A 24,130-nucleotide genomic window follows, 5' to 3' on the forward strand; every position below is an offset into this window, starting at 1 on the left:
CCAAAAACGTTTGAGGCATCCCCCCACCTGAGGCTTCGGCAGGAGTAGGGGGCCTCCCTCCCTATCTTCTCCTCGAGGAGCGGCCTGAACACCCTCTTCTGGACGCCGCGAACGACAGCCTATAGGCGGCTTGGGTCGAGGCTGATCCCCTACGGGAGGGCTAAGACGACTGGGACCATGTTGTCGCCGAGTTGTCTCTCCTAGGCTGGTTAGGAGTGGGCCGAGGAGGGCGAGGCATGTCGACGGAGGACCTTCTGAACGTCGGCCTTCTGACCGGGTGGGGCCTGGTCTCGAACGGTTCCTTCAGCCTCCGGACTCTCTCCATCGCTTCCTCCGCTGCCTTCGGGGGAAAGATCGAATCGTCCCACAGGGTCAGGTTCCTCAGAGATCTGGCCTCTCTGTCCGGCAGCCTCCTAGTTATCTTGCTTAAAACAGTGTCCCTCCTTCGTAGGACCCAGTTGGCGGACATGGCTAACGACTGGTATGAAAGGAATTTCAGGGCCTTGCCTCCTGAACTGATGAGTTCCTTGAGCAATGCCTGGGTCACCGGTACTGTCAGGTTGTAGGACGACTGAACGCCCACCAGGGTGGAGGCCCACCAGTCCAGCCAGGAGGAGACGTTGACAAGGTCCTTCGATATCTCCTCCATCATGACCGCCTGCGAAGGAGAGAAGCAGATCGGAGCCGTGGACGCCCTTTCTTCTGAGGCTCCTTGCCCCAACACGGTGAGTGCTGGCTCCAGTGCACAGGCGCCCGCTTGCTGTCCCTCTGGGAGGTAGAACTTGCTCTGGGACTTCAGGCCCTGGAGCAGCTTGGAGGCGCTCTGGCTCTTGGGCGCCTCGGCGTAGTTAGCCACGATCCTGTCCACGTGGACCCTTCCCAAATTAACGTCCCTCGCCAAGGAGGGGCGCTGCTGGACCAGGGCGTCCACTATTCTGTTAAGGCTGGAACGCCATGCATCTTCGGAGGAGGGTTCTGATAAGTCCAGCCTGTGGTGACTTCTGATGAGGCCTATCACCCTCTGATAGGCCGATACCTCCGCTGCTGACCCCTCTCCATGGTCGTCGAGCTCCTCCGACGAGGGTGCTGGTGCATGTGACGGGGGTACTCCGACAGAGGACCTCGCACGTGGTGGAGTCCTGGACTGACGCTCTCGCGGGGGTTCCCGACAAAGGACGGGCATCGCCATCGGAACGGGGGCCTCCATTCAGCGTCTAACATCTCTCCCGGAGGTCCTCGAATCTGCGGGCCTGCCCATCGAGGAAGGCCGAGGGCTGCGCTCGTGACGAGCTAGGTGGCCCTTGGAGGTCAGGACTCGGCTGCCAGACTGAAGGGACGACTCTCTCCGCTGGGCGGATGGAGCCGGAACCTTCGCGGTCTTATGCCTGTCAACTGGAACCTGCCATGAGGAGTCCCTCCATCGGGTGCCGCTGCAGCTGGAGGAGTATCTATCCGGGGAGCTCGTCCTCGGACGCCAACTTGAGGGGCCTGGCGCCTCAGCTAGCTCCAGAAGCCTGTCGCGGTGAACCATCACCCATTCGTTGCTCTTGGGGGATCTTGGGCGCCGACTCTCGTGGCGCGACCTCGAGGGAGAGCGAGAGCGCAACAACTTCCTGCGGGACTTCCCCCTTCATCTCCTGAGCTTCCTCAGCGCCTCATCCTTCGAAGAGCAGGAAAGTTCCTCCACTGAGGAGACCGACGACTTATAGGCCCTCTTCGAAGGCCTCGCCTCCTACGGTGGTGTAGGAGGATTCCTGCGACGCTCCGTGGAAGAAGACGCCTGCAAAAACACCTCTGGGAAGACGGCCGACGGCGCTGGGGGGGAGCGAGGAGGCTCTCCCGTGGGAGACCAGGTCCCGAAGTCTTCCTCCATCCTCAACGGGGACCTGAAGGGCGTCTTAGGGGGAACCCACGCAGTGGGGTCCGACGGCGGGGAAAGCTCCTTCTCGATGACGCCCTCGGCTGCTGAACCACCTGAAAAGCACGCCCAAGAGGCTGGAGAGGAATTAGCAACATTCTTACCCCACATGGGGTCATCAGAGGAGATGTGACCTGCAGGCACCAGGCCACCATCTCCCGAAAACACTCCCGCCCCTCCCTCAGGTCCCTCACTCGCCTGGAAAGACGCCACAACCCTACTGTCATGAAGGTCAGACTCTTGGGGAAGGGCCGCGGGCCTCTTCCCCGCAACTGACTTACCTCGTCCCCTACTCTGGGTAGGGGAGGTTGGGAGAGAAGCTCGGACCGACGAGGCGCCCGTCGAAGCAAGGGAGGAAGGGACGTTGGTCTTCTTAGGCGACTTCTTCGTCGCCGCCTTCTTTTTGGTGCTATACCGCACCCACAGCACCTCATTCCACGACTCGCACTCCGGACACGTGGCGGAAGGGGAACACACGCTGCCCCTGCACGAGGAACACAAGGAGTGCGGGTCAACTTCGGGTTTCGAGAGGAACGCTCCACATGATTTGCCGGCCATAGGCCCAGGACAACGGCGAGGATGCTCCATGATGAAGGAGAAGCACTACGAGACACAAGCGCGCACAGGGAAAGCACAATTGAACCACGTAGGTACCGCGTGGGACACAAAGGGTCGGGGACACACGAGTCACACTGGGATTAAGGAGAGCGGCGAGATGATATCGCGACGCGACCAGAGAACTTACTAGAGGTCGAGACCTAAGCAAGCATGCTCTCTGACCTGGGGTTAGCCTCAGGGCGCGAATCACTCCGCCTGAGGTTACCCCTCATAGAAAATGGGTTCAGGGTAAACTACACAAAACTCTGGTCAGATGGGAGGAGATCCCAGATACTCCTAAGAAAGTCGTTCGAGGTAAGTACTTCGTGTTGGAACAAATCTATTTTAACCTTGTAACTGTCCTTAAAATATTTGATATTAATTGTTCATTGCTTCTCTTGTAGTTTACTTATTTCTTTGTTTCCTTTCCTCATTGAGCCATTTTTCCCTGTTGGAGCCCTTGGGCTTAAAACAACCTGCTTTTCCAACTAGGGTTGTAACTTTGAACAATAATAATAATAATAATAATAATAATAATGATAATAATAATAATAATAATAGATTGAAGACAGGTACTAATTTAAGCATTGTGAAGGTTTTTTTTTTATTACTTTATAAAATGCAAGAAGGGTTATCTGGACCATTTTCAATAATTTTGTCCTTAAACAAGAGACGCCACCTGACTTTCACAGAGACATAAACTTCACGAAATATATTTAGAGGCCCTGCTGGATTCATTAAGGTATAGGATTGTCTTTGTTCTGGATTTCAACTCACAGACAATTGCAATACAAGATGCAGGGTAACACTAAAGCAGATTGTGATTAGCACGTGGGTATCTTGATGTTGGGGAAAAAAGATGGTTTGCTGGGCTATTAAAGTATTACACTTATGCATGTAGCTGCTGCCTGAGAGATTGGTGGTAAACAATCAGGAGGATGAATGACATGAGGTCTGAAATGTTTCAAGAGCAATTTGTGGCAATAAGTACAATTTTGGGTATAATTTTACCAATGATGCCTATTTGGTTGGCAGCAAATCAAACCTGCAGATGGCGAATCCATGGAGAAGGAAGGTGGAATGTATGGAGTGCCTTTCCTGCCCTGACATTCAAAGCAAACTAATGTGAGATCAATAATCTGACTGGCAAGTAAGTGCAAAGCTTTCAAATAAAAAAGCCTAGAGTAAACTCAAACCTCTAAAAGGTTCCATACCAACAAACACCTGAAGTGTTTATAAAAAATAAAATGGCAAAACTTGATTTGCTAACCTTAAGTCTAAATAAGGAGATTCATCATCATAAACTGAAAACAAATCCGTTGCATCTATTGTCATATTTACTGAGCTCTTTGGATTAGTTCTCTGCTGCAATCGACGCTCTTCTCGATCCCTGTAATGAAAAAAAAATTATTTTGCTTGTATTGACACCATGTAATATTCCTATAAAATTATGCACTGTATATCTAGCTGCTGCATACAATCATACATGACAAACAAAATTCAATCCCACTAAGAGTTCAGATTTAAAATTTATATGTTAATGCAAATAACATTTGCAGCAGAACTGTATGAAATTAGACCAAGTCATCAACATAAATAAATGTAAACATTTATCTTACCTTGCTAGACGCTCATATTCTTCTCTTATCTCATGAGGAGTTTTTGTTCTCTGAACTATCTCCCATCCTTGTGTTTCTAGTCCTGCTTTTCCGAGGTTATCATAAATGGCACGCATGTGCCCATCACTAAGAACTGTAAAATAAGCATAAATGGATCACCAAAATATAAAAAACAATACATGGAACATTGAAGCCCTAACTTAATAGTCAAACCATTGTGTAAATGCTATATCCCAAAGATCTCAACTTCACATTACTAAACTCTATTAACCAATATTCATTAAAAAATTCAATTGTTACTAACGGTACAATCCTAAAATAATTCCTACCTTAAATAAAATCAAGTTCCAGTAGGACACCTTTAAATCTATGGTGATGAAAAAATATGAGACTGAATTGAACAGAATAAAAACTTTCTCGTCAAAATAACTCATCTACTTGTCCAAGGAGACAGCTTTTTTATAGCTACTGGTGGAATACCACAGGAGAAGCGGTAGCATAGACACAGGAACTAGGGTTACTGGCACAAGGATAATGGGAGCCACAGGGCCAAGGGTGATGAACATTGGGGTACCAAACAGTTTTCATTGGCAACAGAGTTTTCTCACACCCTTAACTGGCTTCAGCACTGGCACTTCTTTGACTTTGGACACCAAGAGGGAATCACCACTGGAGTCGGTGACACTGGCATGAGCACTGGTTTCACTGGTGTCACCAATGGCATTACTGGCACTGGGAACACCAGGGGCAAAAAAGCCTTAGCACTCACTCAAAAATGACATAGAGGGCCTACCTACAAGAGTTCGGCTAAGACTTTCTTAGGTCAACCTCATCATTAGCGGTCTGCATAGGAAGAGTTTTCAACACATGTTGGAGTGTGGCAAGCATTTCACTCTTCCACACTCCACCAGCTCCTAAAGCATACTCTTCGGGACCAATTCAAAGGAATATAACCAGAAGCTCAAGTGACCAGTGAACTCAATGAGGACAGCAAAGTGCCATACAGTCTCTTCAGCATCGTCTTGGACGTTGCCAAGAATGCCACCAATGAATACACCCGCACTTTTAAGGGACTCTGCGATTTATACTCAGCATATTGGGATAAGTAACTGAAACAGTAATACTCATACAAAAAGCACACAGTGAGTGGGGATCTATCGCTGGTTAGGCATAAACCATTGCAACCTAAGACAAAAGTGAAGGGAGTTTGACAGGAGAGTGGGTGGGACTATTCATCTGTACTCACACCTGTCAATTACCTCATTAATGATTGCATCTTATACATGTTGGAACAAACATTACAATATGTACTGGGAAAGAAAGTGAAGTAAAGAACTGTATTTTAATAGATGGGAAAGTCTTAGTGAAAAATAATATTTCTGGTACTTAGAGGACACACTGTGCTGTGATACAGAAGATTGAAGGGGAGTAAGAAAAAAGATAACATTACTGGTAAATGAAAATATCCAACATGTAAAAAAGGAGAGACCTAAGCTTGTTACACACAACATAAACAAGGGCTCTGACAAGGTCTTCCGATTCATCACGATCCTTAGAAGGTGATAAAACGTAAGGAGCCTTTCTCAATGAAGTAGAACTTCCTCGGAGTCTGCCAATATCAACCAATCATCTAGGTATCACGAGAAAAATGCCGTTGACATGTGCCCATGCTGACACTAGCATTAGAAGATTGGTGAACACTCATGGTGCCATCAAAAGCCAGAAGCAAAATACCTTGAACTGGTACACCTTGCTGGCTATGACAAAGGGAGGGTACTTCCTGGAGGCCAGATGTATTGGGATTTGGAAGTACGAGTCCTTTAATTCGATTGTCATCCTGAAGTCCAGAGCCCTGACTCCTTGGCTGACCATGGCTGCGGGCTCCATTTTGAACATAATTTGAAAGACAAATTTGTTCAAGAATGACAGGTCTATGACTGGCCTCCAGCATCCAGATGCCTTTTCGACAAGAAAGTTTACTGAAGAAGTTTGGGGAGCCATCGCTGACCTCTTGAAGAGTGCCCTTCTCTAGCATGGCTGAGTTCTTCACCGATCCCTGACAATGGGTCGATGATATTGCTTATGGTGAAACTAGGGGAGGAGGCAGGCTGATGAACAGAAAGAGGTATCAAGACCAAAGGACGTCTACCATCCAACTTTACATCCCATAATACCACCACCTCATCCATTTGGCTTGTAGGTATAACCCCACCCCTACAGGTGGCATCATAGGGGATTGTTCCCCTTAACAGGATTGGCGTCCTCGTCCTATCCCCCTTCTCCTGACTCTCTCTTGTTCTTGTCAAACCAAAAAGGGCTGATTCCATTCCCGGCTTCAGAATGGAAGGAGCGTGTGAGAGTCACTTCTTTGAGTTGATTTTTGAGCCTGCCAAGCTGACACTGAAGACCTAGGATGTCCAGAAGTAGATGAGGACTGTGGTTGCTAAAGGGAGACTGAACAGTGGCAAATCCTACCTGGACTTGCTCAATTTGTTTGATGTACTGTAGCCTCTATTTCCCAAAAAGGAAATAGAGCTGAACCCTTAAGGAAGGCATTCCTAAGGTTTATCTTCTCCCTCACGATGATCTGTTTATGGAACCTGGAGGCAACGGCATCACGCCTCTTCAAGACCCAGTTCATCCATTGGTTGGCCACTTCATAGGTCAGGAACTCCACTGCTCTCGCTCTTGTCAATACGATGTCCTTGAGACCACTTCTTCTTGCACGAGTTGAACAAGTCCTCAGTATCGACCCAGTAGCCGATCATGCCGTGCCTAACCAGTGGTTGATCAAGGAGGCACCCTGAAGGGTCACCATAGTTGTGAGCTCCATAATTGTAACCTCCAAAGCAGAAAAGGAGATACTGTAATCTGTGTGGATAGGCTGTTACCGGTGGTGCCAGGGGCCAACGCAACTATTAAGGGATCAAGGGGTAAGGGTGAAGGAGACGCAGTAGTATTTCCTCTGCCGCACAAAAGCTGGAGATATTATGGGTAGGATCTCCCCGCCATTACAAAATCTTTCCTCAGAGAGAACTACGTATCCACCTTGTCAAGGGCTTCCAAAGCAAAGATTGACCATGGAAGCTCCAGATGAGGTCTGGTGGCCCAAGGTGCCCAATAAAGTCTGTCTATTGCTGCTTTCCTCGCCCTGGGAGGGTTGCAAGGAGCATTTCCCAATCCATTGACTCTTCAGATGCAATTTAGCACCCGAAAGCAGGTTGAATCCGACTCTCCCTCTTCGATGTCAGGCACCACAGGCGCAGCTGGCAAGGGAAGCATCTTCAGATTTGTCAGAATTGTTCCAGTCATAATCATCCCTCAACAAAACCGTAACCAGCCAGGTGTCAGGAGGGGTCATGAGTCTAGAAATGTTTCCTATTCCTCTATCTAATTGAGAGACCGAGACCAGGATGGACTGACTAACCCTTTTTCCTAGGATCTCTCGGAACTTACAATTCCTGGAACTCATTCCGAGATCTAGGGCCTGCTGGGATGTTGGACCTGATCTTTGGTACACATTTGAGATACTTTTTATCCTTGAGGCAGCTGACCTCAGAGAAAGGTGAGAGGTGGCCAGATGGGGGACCCCAGATGCGTATGAAGCCAATGATCACCTCAAGGAAGGATATCCTAGCCCCTCTGATTGCATAGTTTCAAATCTAGTTTGATCGGGGTTATCTCAAAATCGTGAAACTTGGAAAAGGCGGCTGAGAAACTTGTGTCTTACACTGATGTAGTAGAGGGAACCACAATGGCAAGCTTTTTCCTAGTGTGAAGATATTTTAACCGGCGGGTAGGCGATGTATGTCTAGGAGAGGCGTGTTTAGGTGAAGCGAGTATGGGCGAGGCGCGTCAGAGAAAGATGCATTTGGGTGACGCGTGCTTAGGTCAGATACTTCTGGGTGAAACACGTCTGGATGATACAAATCTGGGTGAAGCACTTCTAGATACGGTGAGGTGTGCTAAAGTGAAGTGTGTCTGGAAGGGGTGCATCGTGACGATGCGCGAGTGGTTTTGGCGTCTCTGGGTGAAGTGCGTGTAGGTGAGTCACATGTGGGTGAGTCTATCGATGAGGTTAAGGCTTGCCAAGGTGAGGCATGCTGTCACGCACACCTGTGTGATGCACATTGTAGATATTTATCTTTCAAAGAGGAAGGGCCTGGCTAAGGTTGCCTACCAAAACTGCAGCCATACTCTGGGAAGCTAGTGTGCTCTGGAGGAGTACTCCTCTCGTAGAAATGAAGGTCAGGAGACATGATCTGCAGGAGGCATGTGGTCATCTGACGAGCCCTCCAAGAAAGGCTCTTCCCTAGGGAAGAGCACTTGGGAGATGTACTGTATCTCCCTCAACGGTCTCTGGAAGAAATGAGCCAATGAATTATCTGGTAGTGTTTGCACTCTGTTGCTGGGGGGACTTGACGAGATCACCTCCACAAGCTGCTCCTTGGAAGGAGGTCCTTGAAATCTCAATGAGAGCCACAACAATGAACAAACACAAGGCATCATCAATCTGTAAAATGATATTTTAATTATAAAATAAATTTTTGAATATACTTACGCGGTGAATATATAATAGCTGCAACTCTGCGGCTCGACAGAAAACTGTCGGCCAGATACCACTCTTGCATGTAAACAAACCCTTCAATTCTTCTCGTCCCGCTGCGTCTCTATTGGGGAGGAAGGGAGGGTCTTTAATTTATATATTCGCCGGGTAAGTATATTCAAAAATTTATTTTATAATTAAAATATCATTTTTAAATATTTAACTTAGCCGGTGAATATATAATAGCTGATTCACACCCAAGGCGGTGGGTAGAGACCAGAGTTAATAAAGTTTACAGCGTATAAGCTAAGAGTTTTTTTGACAGTTATCAATATAACAAAACCAAAATATATAGGTACCTGGTAAGGAAGTTGACTTAGACGATTACTCTGCCTAGTAAGTCTGTCTTCCTCACGGAGCCCAGCGATCCTCTTAGGATGCTGAAAGACTCCCAGGAGCTGAAGTATCAAGGGCTGCAACCCATACAACAGGACCTCATCAAACCCCTAATCTGGGCGCTCTCAAGAAAGGACTTTGACCACCCGCCAAATCAACCAGGATGCGAAAGGCTTCTTAGCCTTCCGTACATCCCAAAATTAAAAAACATTTCAAGAGACAGATTAAAAAGGATATTGGAATTAGGGTAATGTAGTGGTAGAACCCTCACCCACTACTGCACTCGCTGCAACGAATGGACCCAGTGTGTAGCAGTCCTCGTAAAGAGTCTGGACATCTTTTAAGTAAAATGACGCGAACACTGACTTGCTTCTCCAAAAAGTCGCGTCCATAATACTTTGCAGAGATTTATTTTGCTTGAAGGCCACGGAGATTGCTATAGCTCTAACTTCGTGCGTCTTAACCTTAAGCAAACATCGGTCTTTCTCATTCAAGTGAGAATGAGCTTCTCGTATTAAAAAATCTGATAAAATATGACAAAGCATTCTTTGACATAGGCAATGATGGTTTCTTAACTGAGCACCATAATGCCTCAGATTTACCTCGTAATGACTTAGTACGAGCTAAAAAGAACTTAAGAGCTCTAACAGGACATAATACTCTTTCCAGTTCGTTGCCTACGATCTCTGATAAGCAAGGAATATCAAAAGATTTAGGCCAAGGACGAGAAGGCAGTTCATTTTTGGCCAGGAAACCAAGTTGAAGTGAACAAGTGGCTTTTTCTGTAGAAAAAACCGATGTTCTTACTGAAGGCATGAAGTTCACTGACCCTTTTAGCCGAAGCCAAGCACACTAGGAAAAGTGTCTTGAGGGTGAGATCCTTCAGGGAGGTTGAATGTAATGGCTCAAACCTGTCTGACATGAGGAACCTTATGACCACGTCTAAGTTCCATCCAGGAGTTGCCAAACGACGTTCCTTAGAGGTCTCGAAGGACTTAAGGAGATCTTGGAGATCTTTATTGTTGGAAAGATCTAAGCCTCTATGTCGAAAGACCGAAGCCAACATGCTCCTGTAGCCCTTAATCGTGGGAGCTGAAAGGGAGCGAACCTTTCTCAGATGTAAAAGAAAATCTGCGATTTGGGCTACAGAGGTACTGGACGAGGACACAGATGCTGACTTGCACCAGTCTCAAAAGACTTCCCACTTCGACTGGTATACTCTAATGGTAGAAGCTCTCCTCGCTCTTGCAATCGCACTGGCTGCCTCCTTCGAAAAGCCTCGAGTTCTTGAGAGTCTTTCGATAGCCTGAAGGAAGTCAGACGAAGAGCGGGGAGGCTTTGATGGACATTCTTTACGTGGGGCTAACGTAACAGATCTACCCTTAGAGGAAGACTTCTTGGAAAGTCTACCAGCCATTGAAGTACCTCGGTGAACCACTCTCTCGCGGGCCAGAGGGTAGCAACCAACGTCAACCTTGTCCCTTCGTGAGAGGCGAACTTCTGCAGTACCTTGTTGACTATCTTGAATGGAGGGAATGCATATAAGTCCAGAAGAGACCAATCCAGTAGAAACGCGTCTATGTGGATTGCTTCTGTATCTAGGACTGGAGAGCAATAGATTGGTAACCTTTTGGTCAACGAGGAGGCAAAGAGGTCTATGGTGGGTTGACCCCAAGTAGCCCAAAGACTCTTGCCTTGTGGAGGGTCCATTCCGTGGGTATCACCTGACCCCTCCGACTGAGACAGTCTGCCAAGACGTTCAAGTCCCCCTGGATGAATCTCGTCAACAGGGAGATGCCTCGATCTCTTGACCATAAGAGAAGGTCCCTTGCGATCTCGAGCAGCGTGAAGGAGTGTGTGCCTCCTTGCTTGGAGATGTACGCCAAAGTTGTGGTGTTGTCTGAGTTGACCTCTACCACTTAGTTTCGAAGAAGCTTTCGAATATCATCAAGGCCAAGTGGACTGCTAATAGCTCCTTGTCGTTGATGTGCATGCTCTTCTGACTTGAGGTCCACAGACCCGAGCATTCCCGACCGTCCAGGGTCGCACCCCAACCCAAATCCGACGCGTCTGAGGACAACACGTGGTTTGGGTTCTTGACTGCTAGGGATAGTCCCTCTCTCAGACTGATATTGCTGTCCCACCATTTCAGGCATGCCTTTACTGGTTCGGAGACTGGGAATGATACCGTCTCTAACGTCTTGTCCTAGTTCCAGTGAGAGGCTAGATGGAACCGGAGAGGCAGAAGGTGTAGTCTCCCTAGTGAGACAAACTGCTCCAGGGATGAGAGAGTCCCTACGAGACTGTTCCAACTCCTGACTGAACAAACGTTTTCTTTTCAGCATTAGTTGGACTTCGAGCAGGGCTTGACTGCGAATCTCCATCCCCAAATATAGAATAGTCTGGGATGGGATCAGTTGGGACTTTTAGGTTGACCAAAAGTCCCAACTCCCTGGCCAGACTCAACGTCCAATGTAGATCCTGCAGACAGCGAAGACTGGACGAAGCTCTGAGAAGCCAGTCGTCCAAGTACAGGGAGGCTCGGATCTCCGATAGATGGAGGGATTTTGCCACATTCCTCATGAGCCTCGTAAACACGAGAGGCGCAGGACTGAGGCCAAAGCACAGGGCTCGAAACTGGTACTCCACATTCCTGTAAACAAACCTCAGAAACGGTTGGGAATCCGGGTGTATAGGAATGTGGTAGTATGCCTCCTGAAGGTCGAGAGAGACCATCCAGTCGCCTTCCATAAATGCTGTCAAGACAGCCTGGTAGACTTCATCGTGAAGTTTGTCTTGACAAAGAACACATTGAGCGCACTTGCCTCTTACGTACTCCTGCAGTGAACATGGCTGCCAGATCATTGGAGCCATCCCTGAGGGACTTGTTCCTGCAGAGAACGTGGCTGTCAGATCATTGGAGCCATCCCTGAAAGCCTTGTTTATGCATGACATAATTGTACAGCAAAACTTCAAACGCTCGAAAATAGCTCTGAAGTCGACCTGTAAAATCTTGGAGCGTCTCATGGCCAGGCGCCAGGGAGAGTCTATGAGGTTTGAGAAGTCTATCTGGGCAGAGGCAGGAACTCCCAAGCCGAGAACTTCTCTCGTGTCATATCAGACTCTCGCTCTATAAGCCAGCTTAAAAGTAGGGAAAGCAAAGGCTGTCTCCCCCAAACTCCTCCTGGTGATAAACCAGTCGCCTAGCAAACGTAAAGCTCTCTTAGAAGAGCGAGAGAGCACTAGCTTATAAAACAACGGCTTCGAAGTAGCTAGGCCTAGTGTAAGCTCTGACGTTTAGGCGAACGAGGAGCAGCAGTTACAAAAAGATCCGGACAAAGATCCTTAAAAATCAGCATGATTTATTTAAAGTCCATAGAGGGCTAAGCAGCTTTAGGCTCCTCTCCGTCTGACAGAGTCCTCAAGGGAATATCAGTAGGAGGGGGAACAGCAACTTCCTCATCTGAAGGAACCTTGTCCGACAATAGCCAAGTCTCAAGCAAGGGAGAGACCTACCGTGGTGGCAATGCTTTACAAGCAGAGTCCACACGCACTGGTGCATTAGTAGTGGACCAGGACGCAACGTCATGTAACTGCTTGACAGTCTGTGAACTGTCAACAACAACAGGTGCGTGAGGACGCACAGCGTCCACTCGAGACTGCTTTGACCGCCTAGTCTGAGCAGTCAAAACAACTCTAGAATGCGGAGGTTGACGCTCAGCGTCAAAACAAGTCAACTCCGATTGTTGGCGAACGTCCTGAACGTCAACAGGAGCATCAGCAAGTGGCCTAACGTCCAAATGTGGCTGAAAATCCACACGAGACCGCATCGAGTGTGGTTCTAAACAACCTGACTGACGTGACTTGGCTACGCCAACGTCAACAGGACGCACAAAGGAACGTTAGGGTGGCTGAAGGCCAGGATCTCGATGAGAGAAACGGCTAGGCTCAACGGACTTATCGGCAGAATAGTCTTCCATAAGGGAGGCAAGCTTATTCTGCATGTCTTGCCGTACAACCCATTTAGGATCAACGGGAATGGTTGTGGTAAGAGACGAGGGTAACGTCTGTGACTGCAAAACCTTGCCTACAAAAAGACTCTCGGAGTCTGTGTTACGCTTTTGTTTAGGCGGCGAGCAGTCTTCCGATGACTGCATAGGGTCAGAGCTGTCCTAATAGTTAAAACCAGGACGCTGGACCTGTCCTGAAAGGACTGACTTTCGCTTAAAGGGCCTCGAAACCTTGTTCCACGGTTTCTTATGCGAAAAGCCTTCGGATGATGAGGAGAAAATCGTCTCTCTCGCCTTATGGTAGGGGTGATCTTGGTAAGATACACCTGATACCATAGAGGGAACGTCTGTTCGCTGATCAAGGCCTCTCGAACCCATAAGTCGTACGACATTACTTCTCCCCTGGGCTTGGGAGCTTGCAAGAGGTCCCGGACTAGGCGAACGACAGGCACGAACAGACGAACCCTCGGTCGCAACACTGATAACACTTTGCGCAATATCACTTTATCACTACGATTTTCTGTTTTGCACTTATTTCACTGAAATCGAATTTTTTAACAAATCACATTAGGTATGAATAAAACTGATTTCTACCTGAAGCACGCAATTCTACCCTCATCAAAAGGTTATAATTGCGAAATCAGTCGTATAATGTAAGCACATTAATACAGTACAAGCAAAAAACAGTAAACATATTTTAAGATAAAAAGATCAGTGGCTGGGGAAGAGACTAAACACTAGTTCATTCAAAACTACGTTTTCAATCTCTCACCGTACAGTGCCTTGGGACGAGAATAAAAACTAAAAACGTTTTATCCTTTCTCCCCGTCCAGAGACTAGGGACGAGAGTAACTCGAGAACAACGTTACTCGCTTGGGACGAGAATAAAGATCGGAACGTTCTCTCTCCTCTCTCTCTCTCCGTCTCTATCTCTCTCTCCCCCTCTCTCTTGATTTCGCACCGAAGAGAAGAGCCCACTTACGTTTCGTCAAAAAACAGGTTATTTGACCAAAGGAAAAAACTGAAAGGTTTTTCAATTAAAAAGTTCCTTTAAAATAGAATTTAAAACATTTAAGCTTTGAAAGAAGAATGAACAAAACGTCAGAATCGATTTACTCTTTCTGCAAAGTGAAACCGTGATACTCTCTCTCTCTATCGTAACGATAGAGCGCAAACTGCGTAGCATAAATAAACTAAACGTTAGTTCATCTTTGAAACAGTACGAAGACTATTCAAAGAAAATCTTTCATAAAATATCTACTAAAAAATATTCATTAATAAGTTTTAAATCATTAGCTCTGTAAAAGTTATTTACGATTGAAAGGGCTCAACGTTGTTTAACTTCGGTTTCCAAGTTAGGACTGGCTACTCTCAGGAAAGGTCGCATATAAACAAATCATTAAAATTTATCTTGATGTTTATTATAAATGGAAAGCTAATCGAAGAGGCCTAATAAAGGCGGGTGAGATATAAAAAAATATATAGAGGAAAATCTATATTAATTTATAACGTGATAAGATAATTGCTAAAAGCCTAAAACACACTTCCGTACTACGGGAAGGGTCGGCCATTTAAAAGTCAAAGGAAGTCCAAAAAACAATCCAAAGTCATCAAAAATTAAATCTATCCAAAAACGAGTTCAAGATTTAAGTTGAAGATAAAACACCTGCACTGCGAAAGCTCAAACCAAAATGAAGTACTTCACCAAATATGTTGAGAAAACTCCAGGTTCTACAGCGAGTATTGATACGTCTTGTCGTCAACGTCGACAGAGAAGAATTGAAGGGTTTGTTTACATGCAAGAGTGGTATCTGGCCGACAGTTGGCGCTGGTGGGCACACCCGCAACCTTCATAGCGATCGCTCGCGAGTTTTTTGAGTGTGTTTTCTGTCGAGCCGCAGAGTTGCAGCTATTATATATTCACCGGCTAAGTTAAATATTTAAAAAAGGAAGAAACAGGAGACTCACCACTGAGGAGGAAGCCCTCATGTTTTACCAGGAGAAACGGGAAGGTCTCCTTGCCTCGAGGCTCTCCCCAAGATTAAAGGGTCACCACATTTACCCAACCAGCCCTCAGAAGAAACCAACAGAGAAGGGTCATAGGGCAGAGTAAAGGGCATAAGGATAGGAAGGTGGGATTTCTTCAACCTCGAGGATGACCCCAAGGCCGAAAGATCCCTGTTAGACTTAATTTTCCTCTTCCTGACGTATACAGGGGATGGTCTGACTGCAGGAGTGTCCTCTACAAGCAAGACACAAGATGTGAGGATCCGTCTCCCTTGAGCTCAACAGACAATTCTGCATTTCAGTAGACATCCTCACAAGTCACTGAAGTTGCAAACACGCAGGAAAAATAGAGAAAGTAATTCTATTAGAAGTCTTCCAAAACTCCAGCCAGTGAGAATGTCTGCTCTTGCTAATGGCTGTCATCAAATTGACTACTAAGTCAGCAAGTAGGGGGTCAGGATTATCCTGTTCCCAGCCGGTAACCACCAGCCAACTGCCTAAACCTTGTTATACAATTTAAATTGTTGTATTCTAGCTTCACTGCTTTCATTCTCCTATGTAAAGGACAAAGATTTGTATTTGCACCAGAACAAATGTCTCTATAAAATGTCAAGAAACATAGCTAGAGTACGATGGGAAGATCACATGATGAATGAGGAGGTGGCAGAGAGATGTGGTGGCTAAATACTAGAAAATAAAACATATCGCAAAAATTGAGATTGGAAATGTGATGAAAAGAAAGGAAGAACTATTGGCCATGAAACTGTAGACATGGAAGTAACAAGAGGATAACCTCTAGGAAAGATTTAAGTTAAGAAAATTATGGAAAAAGGAGGTTGACAAAACCTGGGACCTGACTGGATAAGCATTCAAGCAGTATGAACGGAGGAACGAAGAGTGGAAAGAAATCATCTCATGTCTAACTCCATAAAGGGAAAAGCTTTTATAAAGATGTTTATGGTGGTGATGATGGGTGGTGAATACTAACCTTCATAGGCTCTCTTGGTTTTACTGAAAAGTAATTCGGCCTCCCTTTTACGATCAGGATCAGTGTGTTTATCAGGATGATACAGACGACTTAATCTTCTATAGGCATTGTTGATTTCCTCACTAGATGCCTGAAAAAAAAAGAGAGTAATATATTTAAAATTGCAATCCTTTACATATCTCATTCAACCATGTCTTTCAAAGATCTTACTATTTAGCAGTACAGTAGTTTAGTATCAGGTACTATCTTCAGGATTTTTCTACAGTAGATCAAACACTATTACAGTAAATCAAAACACTATTACAGTAAATCAAACATAGTATTGCAAATGATTAAGTCATTCATCAGTAAAGAAGATACATATACTGAACAAACTCAATCTAATGATACATAAGGAATAAAATTAACGCCAGCAAAAGGAAAGAACACAATGAATGAATGATTTAAAGTTTTCAGGCATCCTGACATCTAAGGTCATTGATGCCGGTAACATTTAATTTATGTATACAAAAATAAAAAATGAAACAAAATAAAAAATTAAAGAGTATTCAATTAAAATCATAAAAATTTAATGTCATAAAAGTTAAATATTTTTCAGAAGACCTGCTTCTGAAAGAAATCTAAAAATGCCACTTGCATGGTAGGACACATCATTTCCAAGAATCTTGGCAAGATTACCCCAAAAATTCAGAACTAGTCACACAAGAGAATATGTACTAAATGGGCATGAACAAGCAGACTAAGTGCAACTAATCATCCATATATAGTATCCTTCATACTAAGACAAGGTAAAATAAACATGACAAATTTGGAAATAAACGGTTTTTCCTAACGATACAAACCTGGAGATATTTATAGGGGATATTACTTCTGGCGTAGCTGAAAGAAGAACCATAATACTTACAGTGCTGGATAACTACCCCAACAGATAGTTAGCAGGAGGAATGGGGGGTAGCAAACTACCCTGCTCACTCACATACCTGGGCTGAGCACCATTTTGCTTGCAGGCAGGACTTTCTTGGGGGATAGGTGCTGGTGGGCCAATCTGTATAAACAGCTCCAGGTTTGTATCGTTAGAAAGAATACAAATTACTACCAAATTTGTCATTTATTCCATCACTCTATACAAACCCTCACTTTTTATAGGGGGGTGGAAGACCATGCCAACTGGCTCTTAGCATTTTAACCGGGGTTCTCTCCTTACAATATAGATCGTAAGTGGTAGGAACCCTGCACCTCACTAAAATTGTCGTGACTAGCGACAATCCCCATGCTAACAGGAGTGCTGAGGTTGCAGTGAAAACCATCAATAGGATGCTCACTGACAACACAGGCCCAGCTGGATCCCTCAACACTGACGGATTCCAAAGAGTGATGCCTATTTACCAGAACTCGGTAGACCCGGAAACGAAGACCTCGCCAGCGAGGGTCCTATTTGGCAGACCTATCACAGACCCCATTCCCATCCCCTTAGGTAGATATTGCCCTCACAACACATGGCAAGAAATGATGAAGAACGGAAGTGGCCTTGGCAAAGCGCCACTCACGAGAATGTGAGAAGTGGTCCTTACGTACCACACAACTGCCACCATTGAAAGTCGGGGATCATGTGTGCTTACAGAACCTGGTAGGCAATCACCCTAGATGCTGGGACTGCACTGGAGTGGTTATCCAGGTCTGCCAGTTCTATCAGTATGCTATTAGGGTCGATGGATCTGGTAGAGTGACACTAAAAAATCACCGACATCATCCCAGCCTCATCCTGATAGGATTGATCTTCTTCTTCGCACACCCCAGAGAACCGGCTGGCCGGTTCAACCAGCCCGCGAGCACCGCACCTACTATAACTGAAGTTGCAGAAGGTCCATCTGAGCCAGAAGCTGCACCAGCTCCAGTTGAAGTCCCATATACAGAGCCAACAACTCCACAGCTCACAACCCCAGGGCCAACAGCTACAACTTCTTTGTAGTTACCGGATCAACAGGAACCAGTCACCACTCCATTGGGTCCATCCTCACCAGAGTACACAACTGTGCCACCAATTACTAAGCTACCATTATCCCTGAGGCATCTTATGCCTCATAAAAAACCAGGCGCTAGGGAAACGGTGCCTTTAAGACTACATTTTAAGGATTAGTGTGACTGTTCACTTCAACCAAGGATCTTCTGTGGGTCACAATAATACCCCCCTTGAAGAGAGCTGAGGTCTCTATATTAAGTGCATGGAAGTGCTATTGATGAATGGCCTTTAAGTCGTGTATAATTTCTAATCAGGCTATGTGAACTGATCAAGTGCTCTAAAAACTATTGATGTTTTTATATTTTGGCAACCAGGACTATTACAAAACTTTCATAAGTTGCTGTTTCCAGCCCGTCAAGTTTTATTTGTACCCTTTAAAACTCTCCCCTAGGGAAAGGAAATGAGAGATATGTCATTTACCTCAGTTTATTCATTACTTATGTTTGTATTTTCTATTATTTATGTTTGTATCTTCTATTACTTATATTTGTACCTCCTGTGTTCCAGGTGACTTATCAGTCATCCTTTTGACTAAATAAAGAGTTATACAAGGAAGGTGTCCATCGCCCTCCTGATTGACTCACGTGACCAGTTCCAAGACCTGATTAGGTGTCCTACCAATCCCAACCCGAGATCCACCTACGAAGTAGCCTGCATGGCATACTGTACTTCACAATTTTTGCCTGGGCTCCCAGACTTCTCTGCATCTTCTTCCTCCCAATTCCTCTTCCTGGTGGAGAGAGGTCTCTCCTTGGAAGAGGGTCCTGCTAGGGTCGACCTTTGGAACTCCTCCAAGGATCTGAAGGAGGAGAGGAACCGGGAAGGAGAGAAGCCATCAGGGAAATCCCACGGATTGAGAGAGGGGAAGGGCCCCTGCCACTGCCTGTCGCACTATGCAGGTAATTGCAGCACCAGTCTAACTGCTAGGGGTTTTGCCGAGAGCTAATCCCTCAAAGCGATGCTTTAGTTTGGTGCCTCCTTCTGTCGTCCACCCTGGGCCCGATGTACCTTGCAATGGGAATCATCACCACGCTGCTCGCGCAGGGTGAGCTGGCTCATGGTGGGTGACGATCCCTTGGAACAGGCGCTTGCGAGCCTGCGAGAGAATCGTAGCAGTCGGTCTCGGGGACTGATGCGAGGGTAAAAAGCTAGGGAGCGAAGAGTGAGTCACCGTCACTTAACAGTAGAGCTCTGGGGATATGGAGTCCCACAAGCCTTGGGGGCTTGTTCAAGCGAGTGACACTCACACGGCTATCAAGACCGATGTTCGTCTCGTCTCATGTGAAGGTCTCTCTGTGCTCTGTGGCGAAAGACAATCACTCGTCACCTGATGGTGAGGTGACGAGTAGTCGGCAAGACCCACCTAGATAACCCGTAGAGAACAGCTGGCAGAACCATGCGCAGCTGTCAAGTGACGAGCAGCTGGCGAGTCGTGCGTACCTGACGCATAGCGAGCAGCTGACAAGTTACGAGAGCCCGGAGGCTCGGCGTGACGAGAGCCCGGAGGCTCGGCGTGACGAGAGCCCGGAGGCTCGGCGTGACGAGAGCCCGGAGGCTCGGCGTGACGAGAGCCCGGAGGCTCGGCGTGACGAGAGCCCGGAGGCTCGGCGTGACGAGAGCCCGGAGGCTCGGCGTGACGAGAGCCCGGAGGCTCGGCGTGACGAGAGCCCGGAGGCTCGGCGTGACGAGAGCCCGGAGGCTCGGCGTGACGAGAGCCCGGAGGCTCGGCGTGACGAGAGCCCGGAGGCTCGGCGTGACGAGAGCCCGGAGGCTCGGCGTGACGAGAGCCCGGAGGCTCGGCGTGACGAGAGCCCGGAGGCTCGGCGTGACGAGAGCCCGGAGGCTCGGCGTGACGAGAGCCCGGAGGCTCGGCGTGACGAGAGCCCGGAGGCTCGGCGTGACGAGAGCCCGGAGGCTCGGCGTGACGAGAGCCCGGAGGCTCGGCGTGACGAGAGCCCGGAGGCTCGGCGTGACGAGAGCCCGGAGGCTCGGCGTGACGAGAGCCCGGAGGCTCGGCGTGACGAGAGCCCGGAGGCTCGGCGTGACGAGAGCCCGGAGGCTCGGCGTGACGAGAGCCCGGAGGCTCGGCGTGACGAGAGCCCGGAGGCTCGGCGTGACGAGAGCCCGGAGGCTCGGCGTGACGAGAGCCCGGAGGCTCGGCGTGACGAGAGCCCGGAGGCTCGGCGTGACGAGAGCCCGGAGGCTCGGCGTGACGAGAGCCCGGAGGCTCGGCGTGACGAGAGCCCGAAGGCTCGGCGTGACGAGAGCCCGAAGGCTCAGCATGATGAGAGCCCCGAGTCTTAGAATGTCGGTCCTTTACAGGATTGAACAGGCGTCTCATAACAGCAAGGGGGGGGGGGAAGAATGCCCAGGGTGACAAGGAGTCAGAAACTCCGACACCTGACGAATCCCCAGTGGAGAACGCTAAGCAGGTTCCTCCGAAGAGGGAGCCGGCTCTGACAAAGTCAGTGAAGTCACACGTTGGTTTCTCGTGAACAAGATATCTCACGGGGATCTCACTCGTGGGCAAGAGAGATGGCCACTCGAAGGAGAAACCTGCCTTTGACTTTGCTCCTCCCCAACAGAAGAGTGGGCTCAGCTAGGGGGAAGCGTCGTCTACGGCGTCAGCAGGCGACAGAAAGTCTGAACGAGGGGCAGCAGCACCATGGTCGTTCAGAGCTGCACCCAACGGGGAAGGATCCACCTCCAAGTCCTCTCGAAACCCATCTGAAGAAGCTCATACATAACTTCCTTTGACAGAGGACCAGCCAAACCCTGCAACGGCCCCATCTGGAAAAGATCAGAAGAGGAGCAGGCGCTCCCCGGAGGGGGCAGGACCATTTCGCCAGGGGAAACAGTACCGTCCCTCGATCCCCAAGGTTGACTTGGGGTTAAATGGGCTGCGCTGCTACTCGGCTGTTCCACAGAAGAAACCAGTAGAGGAGCAGCTTCAGGAAGAGATCGGGGGGTAAGAAGTCCGAGACTTCTTCGTCTTTAAGGAAGAAAATGAAGGTGAAAAATCTCGATTGGCCTTCTTCTTTCACCTACGCCCAAACCTCTCCCAATGGGAGGCAGACCACTCCTGACATTCGGAACAAGTGTTGTCCCGGTCACACCACCTGCCTCGGCAAGATGGACACAGTTCGTTGAGGTCCGTCTCAAGGGTGGACACAAGGTTACCGCTGGAGTGGCCCTCAGGTCCACGACGCGTGCGCATGAGGGCGACAAAAGAGCAACGTACTCACTGCAAAAGGAAAAGGAATTAAAGAAGAAACTGCAACATATCAATATTTCAACATTCAAATGGCAGTAGTTAAGGAGGGAGAGAGCAGCAACGTCCGCACTCTACCCGAGCCAAAAGCAAAGTGGGTGCTCATCCCAGGTGTACGAGTGAGCGAGGTAGCTGGTATCCCCCTCCCGCTTACAAGCCATTGGGGTAGTTATCCCTCGCTAAAAGTCTTATGGGTTGTCTTTCAGCTAAGCCAAAAATAATATCCAGTATAATTAGTGAGGGTTTGTATAGAGTGACGGAACAAATAAGTTTTTTCAGGAGTACCTTCCTGAATTTCACTCATCCTTATAAGTTCAAAAATACTGGTTTTTGACAGTTATTGATATGAAAACTGTTCAAAGCACAAATAAATATATCAGTAACACTTAGTTTCTCCGAAATGGACATATTCATCTATATTATAAAGGACTGCAACAGGAATTTCCTAGTCAAACAACAAATTCAAAATAACCATTTCAAAATGATGAAAGCAGCACTTCTTTCTTTTGAAATAGAATTACGTTATTAAAATCTGTGATAGTGAAAACAGCTCTAAATAGTAACTTGAAAGGTTTTAATGGTACAGTATGCTATAAAAACTGAGAAAACAATATACTCAGGTATTTAATTTGGGAATTCTTGAGGTGAATGTAGTTTGCTGGCACAGGCGTAAACTTCGTATTGCTTGTCAAATTGATTTTCTTTAAGGGAAAAATTTTGTTTCTCTTGGTCTGAAATATGATATGAAACTACTTTTACAATTTTACGACATATTATGATTTAGCATTACCTTCCCAGAAGTGAAGCCGACTGAGAAGGAAAACACAGGGTGGAAACCTAGGCTTAAGATACAGTAGTCTAAGGGAGGACTTAAGTTTGTAGGTAAGGATATGACTCCTAGGTTAGGTTAGGTGGGGAACCTTAGATAAGGCGGTGTTCTTCCGATAGTTTCTCTTTTGAAATGAGGTTTTTTCCCTCATAACCAGTGAAATTTTACACAAGGTATGAGACAGACTGGGTGTAAAACTTCAAAAGGTATGAAGGAAAAAAACACATGAACACCGCCTAACCTAACCTAGGAGTCGTATCCTTACTTATCTAACAGGGGGGCAGCGACCCCCCCCCCCCCACCTCCATCAAACTACTTTATCCTTAGCTTACCATAGGACTAAGTCTCACCCTGTGTTTGCTTCACAACTGGCTACACTCCTGGCAAGGTAACACAATCATATTTCATAAATCATAAAAATAGCTTCATATTACCATATCACCAGGACTTCATCATGAGGGTTAATACTACATAGTATTCTAGAAGTTTTATTCCAGCTGTGACCAAGTTGTGGAATGATCTTCCTAATAGGGTAGTAGAATTGGTAGAACTTCAAATGTTTTTATGTGGAACAGGCTGACAATTCTTTTTATAGTTTATATATTAAATATCTATTATGATGATGTTAGTTTTTAAAATATTTTATTTTAATTGTCCATTATTTCTCATATAATTTATTTCCTTTCCTCACTGGTCTATTTTTCCCTGTTGGAGCCCTTGGGGTTATAGCATTTTGCTTTTCCAACTAGGGTTGTAGCTTAGCTAGTAATAATAATAATAATAATAATAATAATAATAATAATAATAATATGTTATTTTTATTAGTAAAATAAATTTTTGAATATACTTACCCGATAATCATGTAGCTGTCAACTCCGTTGCCCGACAGAATTCTACGGAGGGATACGCCAGCTATCACAATACTAGAAGGGGGTGTACTCACCAGCGCCACCTGTGGCCAGGTACTACAGTACTTCTTGTTGACACCTCCTCAATTTTTCCTCGGTCCACTGGTTCTCTATGGGGAGGAAGGGAGGGTCAATTAAATCATGATTATCGGGTAAGTATATTCAAAAATTTATTTTACTAATAAAAATAGCATTTTTCAATATTAAACTTACCCGATAATCATGTAGCTGATTCACACCCAGGGGGGTGGGTGAAAACCAGTGTACAAGATTAAAGGATAGCTAAGTATCCCATATTTCATATAACAGTTATCTCAAATAACAATGAAATAATAAGTACCTGGTAAGGAAGTCGACTTGAACCGTTACTCTGCCTCTTTTTTAAGTTCGTCTTCCTTACTGAGCGCAGCGTTCCTCTTGGAGGCTGAATCAACTCAAAGGTGCTAAAGTATATAGGGCTGCAACCCCTACTAAAGGACCTCTACACAACCTCTAACCCAGGCGCTTCTCAAGAATGAATTGACCACCCGCCAAATCAAAAGGATGCGGAAGGCTTCTTAGCCTACCGTAACAACCATAAAAACAACAATAAAGTATTCAAGAGAAAGGTTAAAAAAGGTTATGGGATTAAGGGAATGTAGTGGCTGAGCCCTCACCTACTACTGCACTCGCTGCTACGAATGGTCCCAGGGTGTAGCAGTTCTCGTAAAGAGACTGGACATCTTTAAGATAAAATGATGCAAACACTGACTTGCTCCTCCAATAGGTTGCATCCATTATGCTCTGCAGAGAACGGTTTTTATTAAAGGCCATCGAAGTAGCTACGGCTCTTACTTCGTGGGTCCTTACCTTCAGCAAAGCAAGGTCTTCCTCCTTTAAGTGAGAATGGGCTTCTCTAATCAGAAGCCTTATATAATACGAAACCCCGTTCTTGGACATGGGCCTCGAAGGTTTCTTGATGGCACACCATAAGGCTTCTGACTGTCCTCGAATAGGTTTTGACCTATTAAGATAATATTTG

The 24,130-nt window shown here is 46.6% G+C and overlaps 1 protein-coding gene across 3 annotated transcripts in view; it reads right to left on the reverse strand.

The window, feature by feature from the left end:
• The window catches only part of LOC137615385 (dnaJ homolog subfamily C member 11-like), a 103,813-nt gene that overhangs the window by 65,380 nt on the left and 14,303 nt on the right, over positions 1–24,130 (reverse strand). For all 3 annotated transcript variants that reach the window (XM_068345203.1, XM_068345205.1, XM_068345204.1), the window contains exons 2-4: positions 16,082–16,211; positions 4,135–4,267; positions 3,786–3,905 (exon numbers count right to left, since the gene is read on the reverse strand). In XM_068345203.1, the coding sequence (XP_068201304.1) occupies positions 3,786–3,905; positions 4,135–4,267; positions 16,082–16,211 (383 nt within the window). The remainder of the gene's footprint in view (positions 1–3,785; positions 3,906–4,134; positions 4,268–16,081; positions 16,212–24,130) is intronic.

Source organism: Palaemon carinicauda, chromosome 21 (assembly GCF_036898095.1).
Source record: "Palaemon carinicauda isolate YSFRI2023 chromosome 21, ASM3689809v2, whole genome shotgun sequence".
Lineage (NCBI taxonomy): Eukaryota > Metazoa > Arthropoda > Malacostraca > Decapoda > Palaemonidae > Palaemon > Palaemon carinicauda.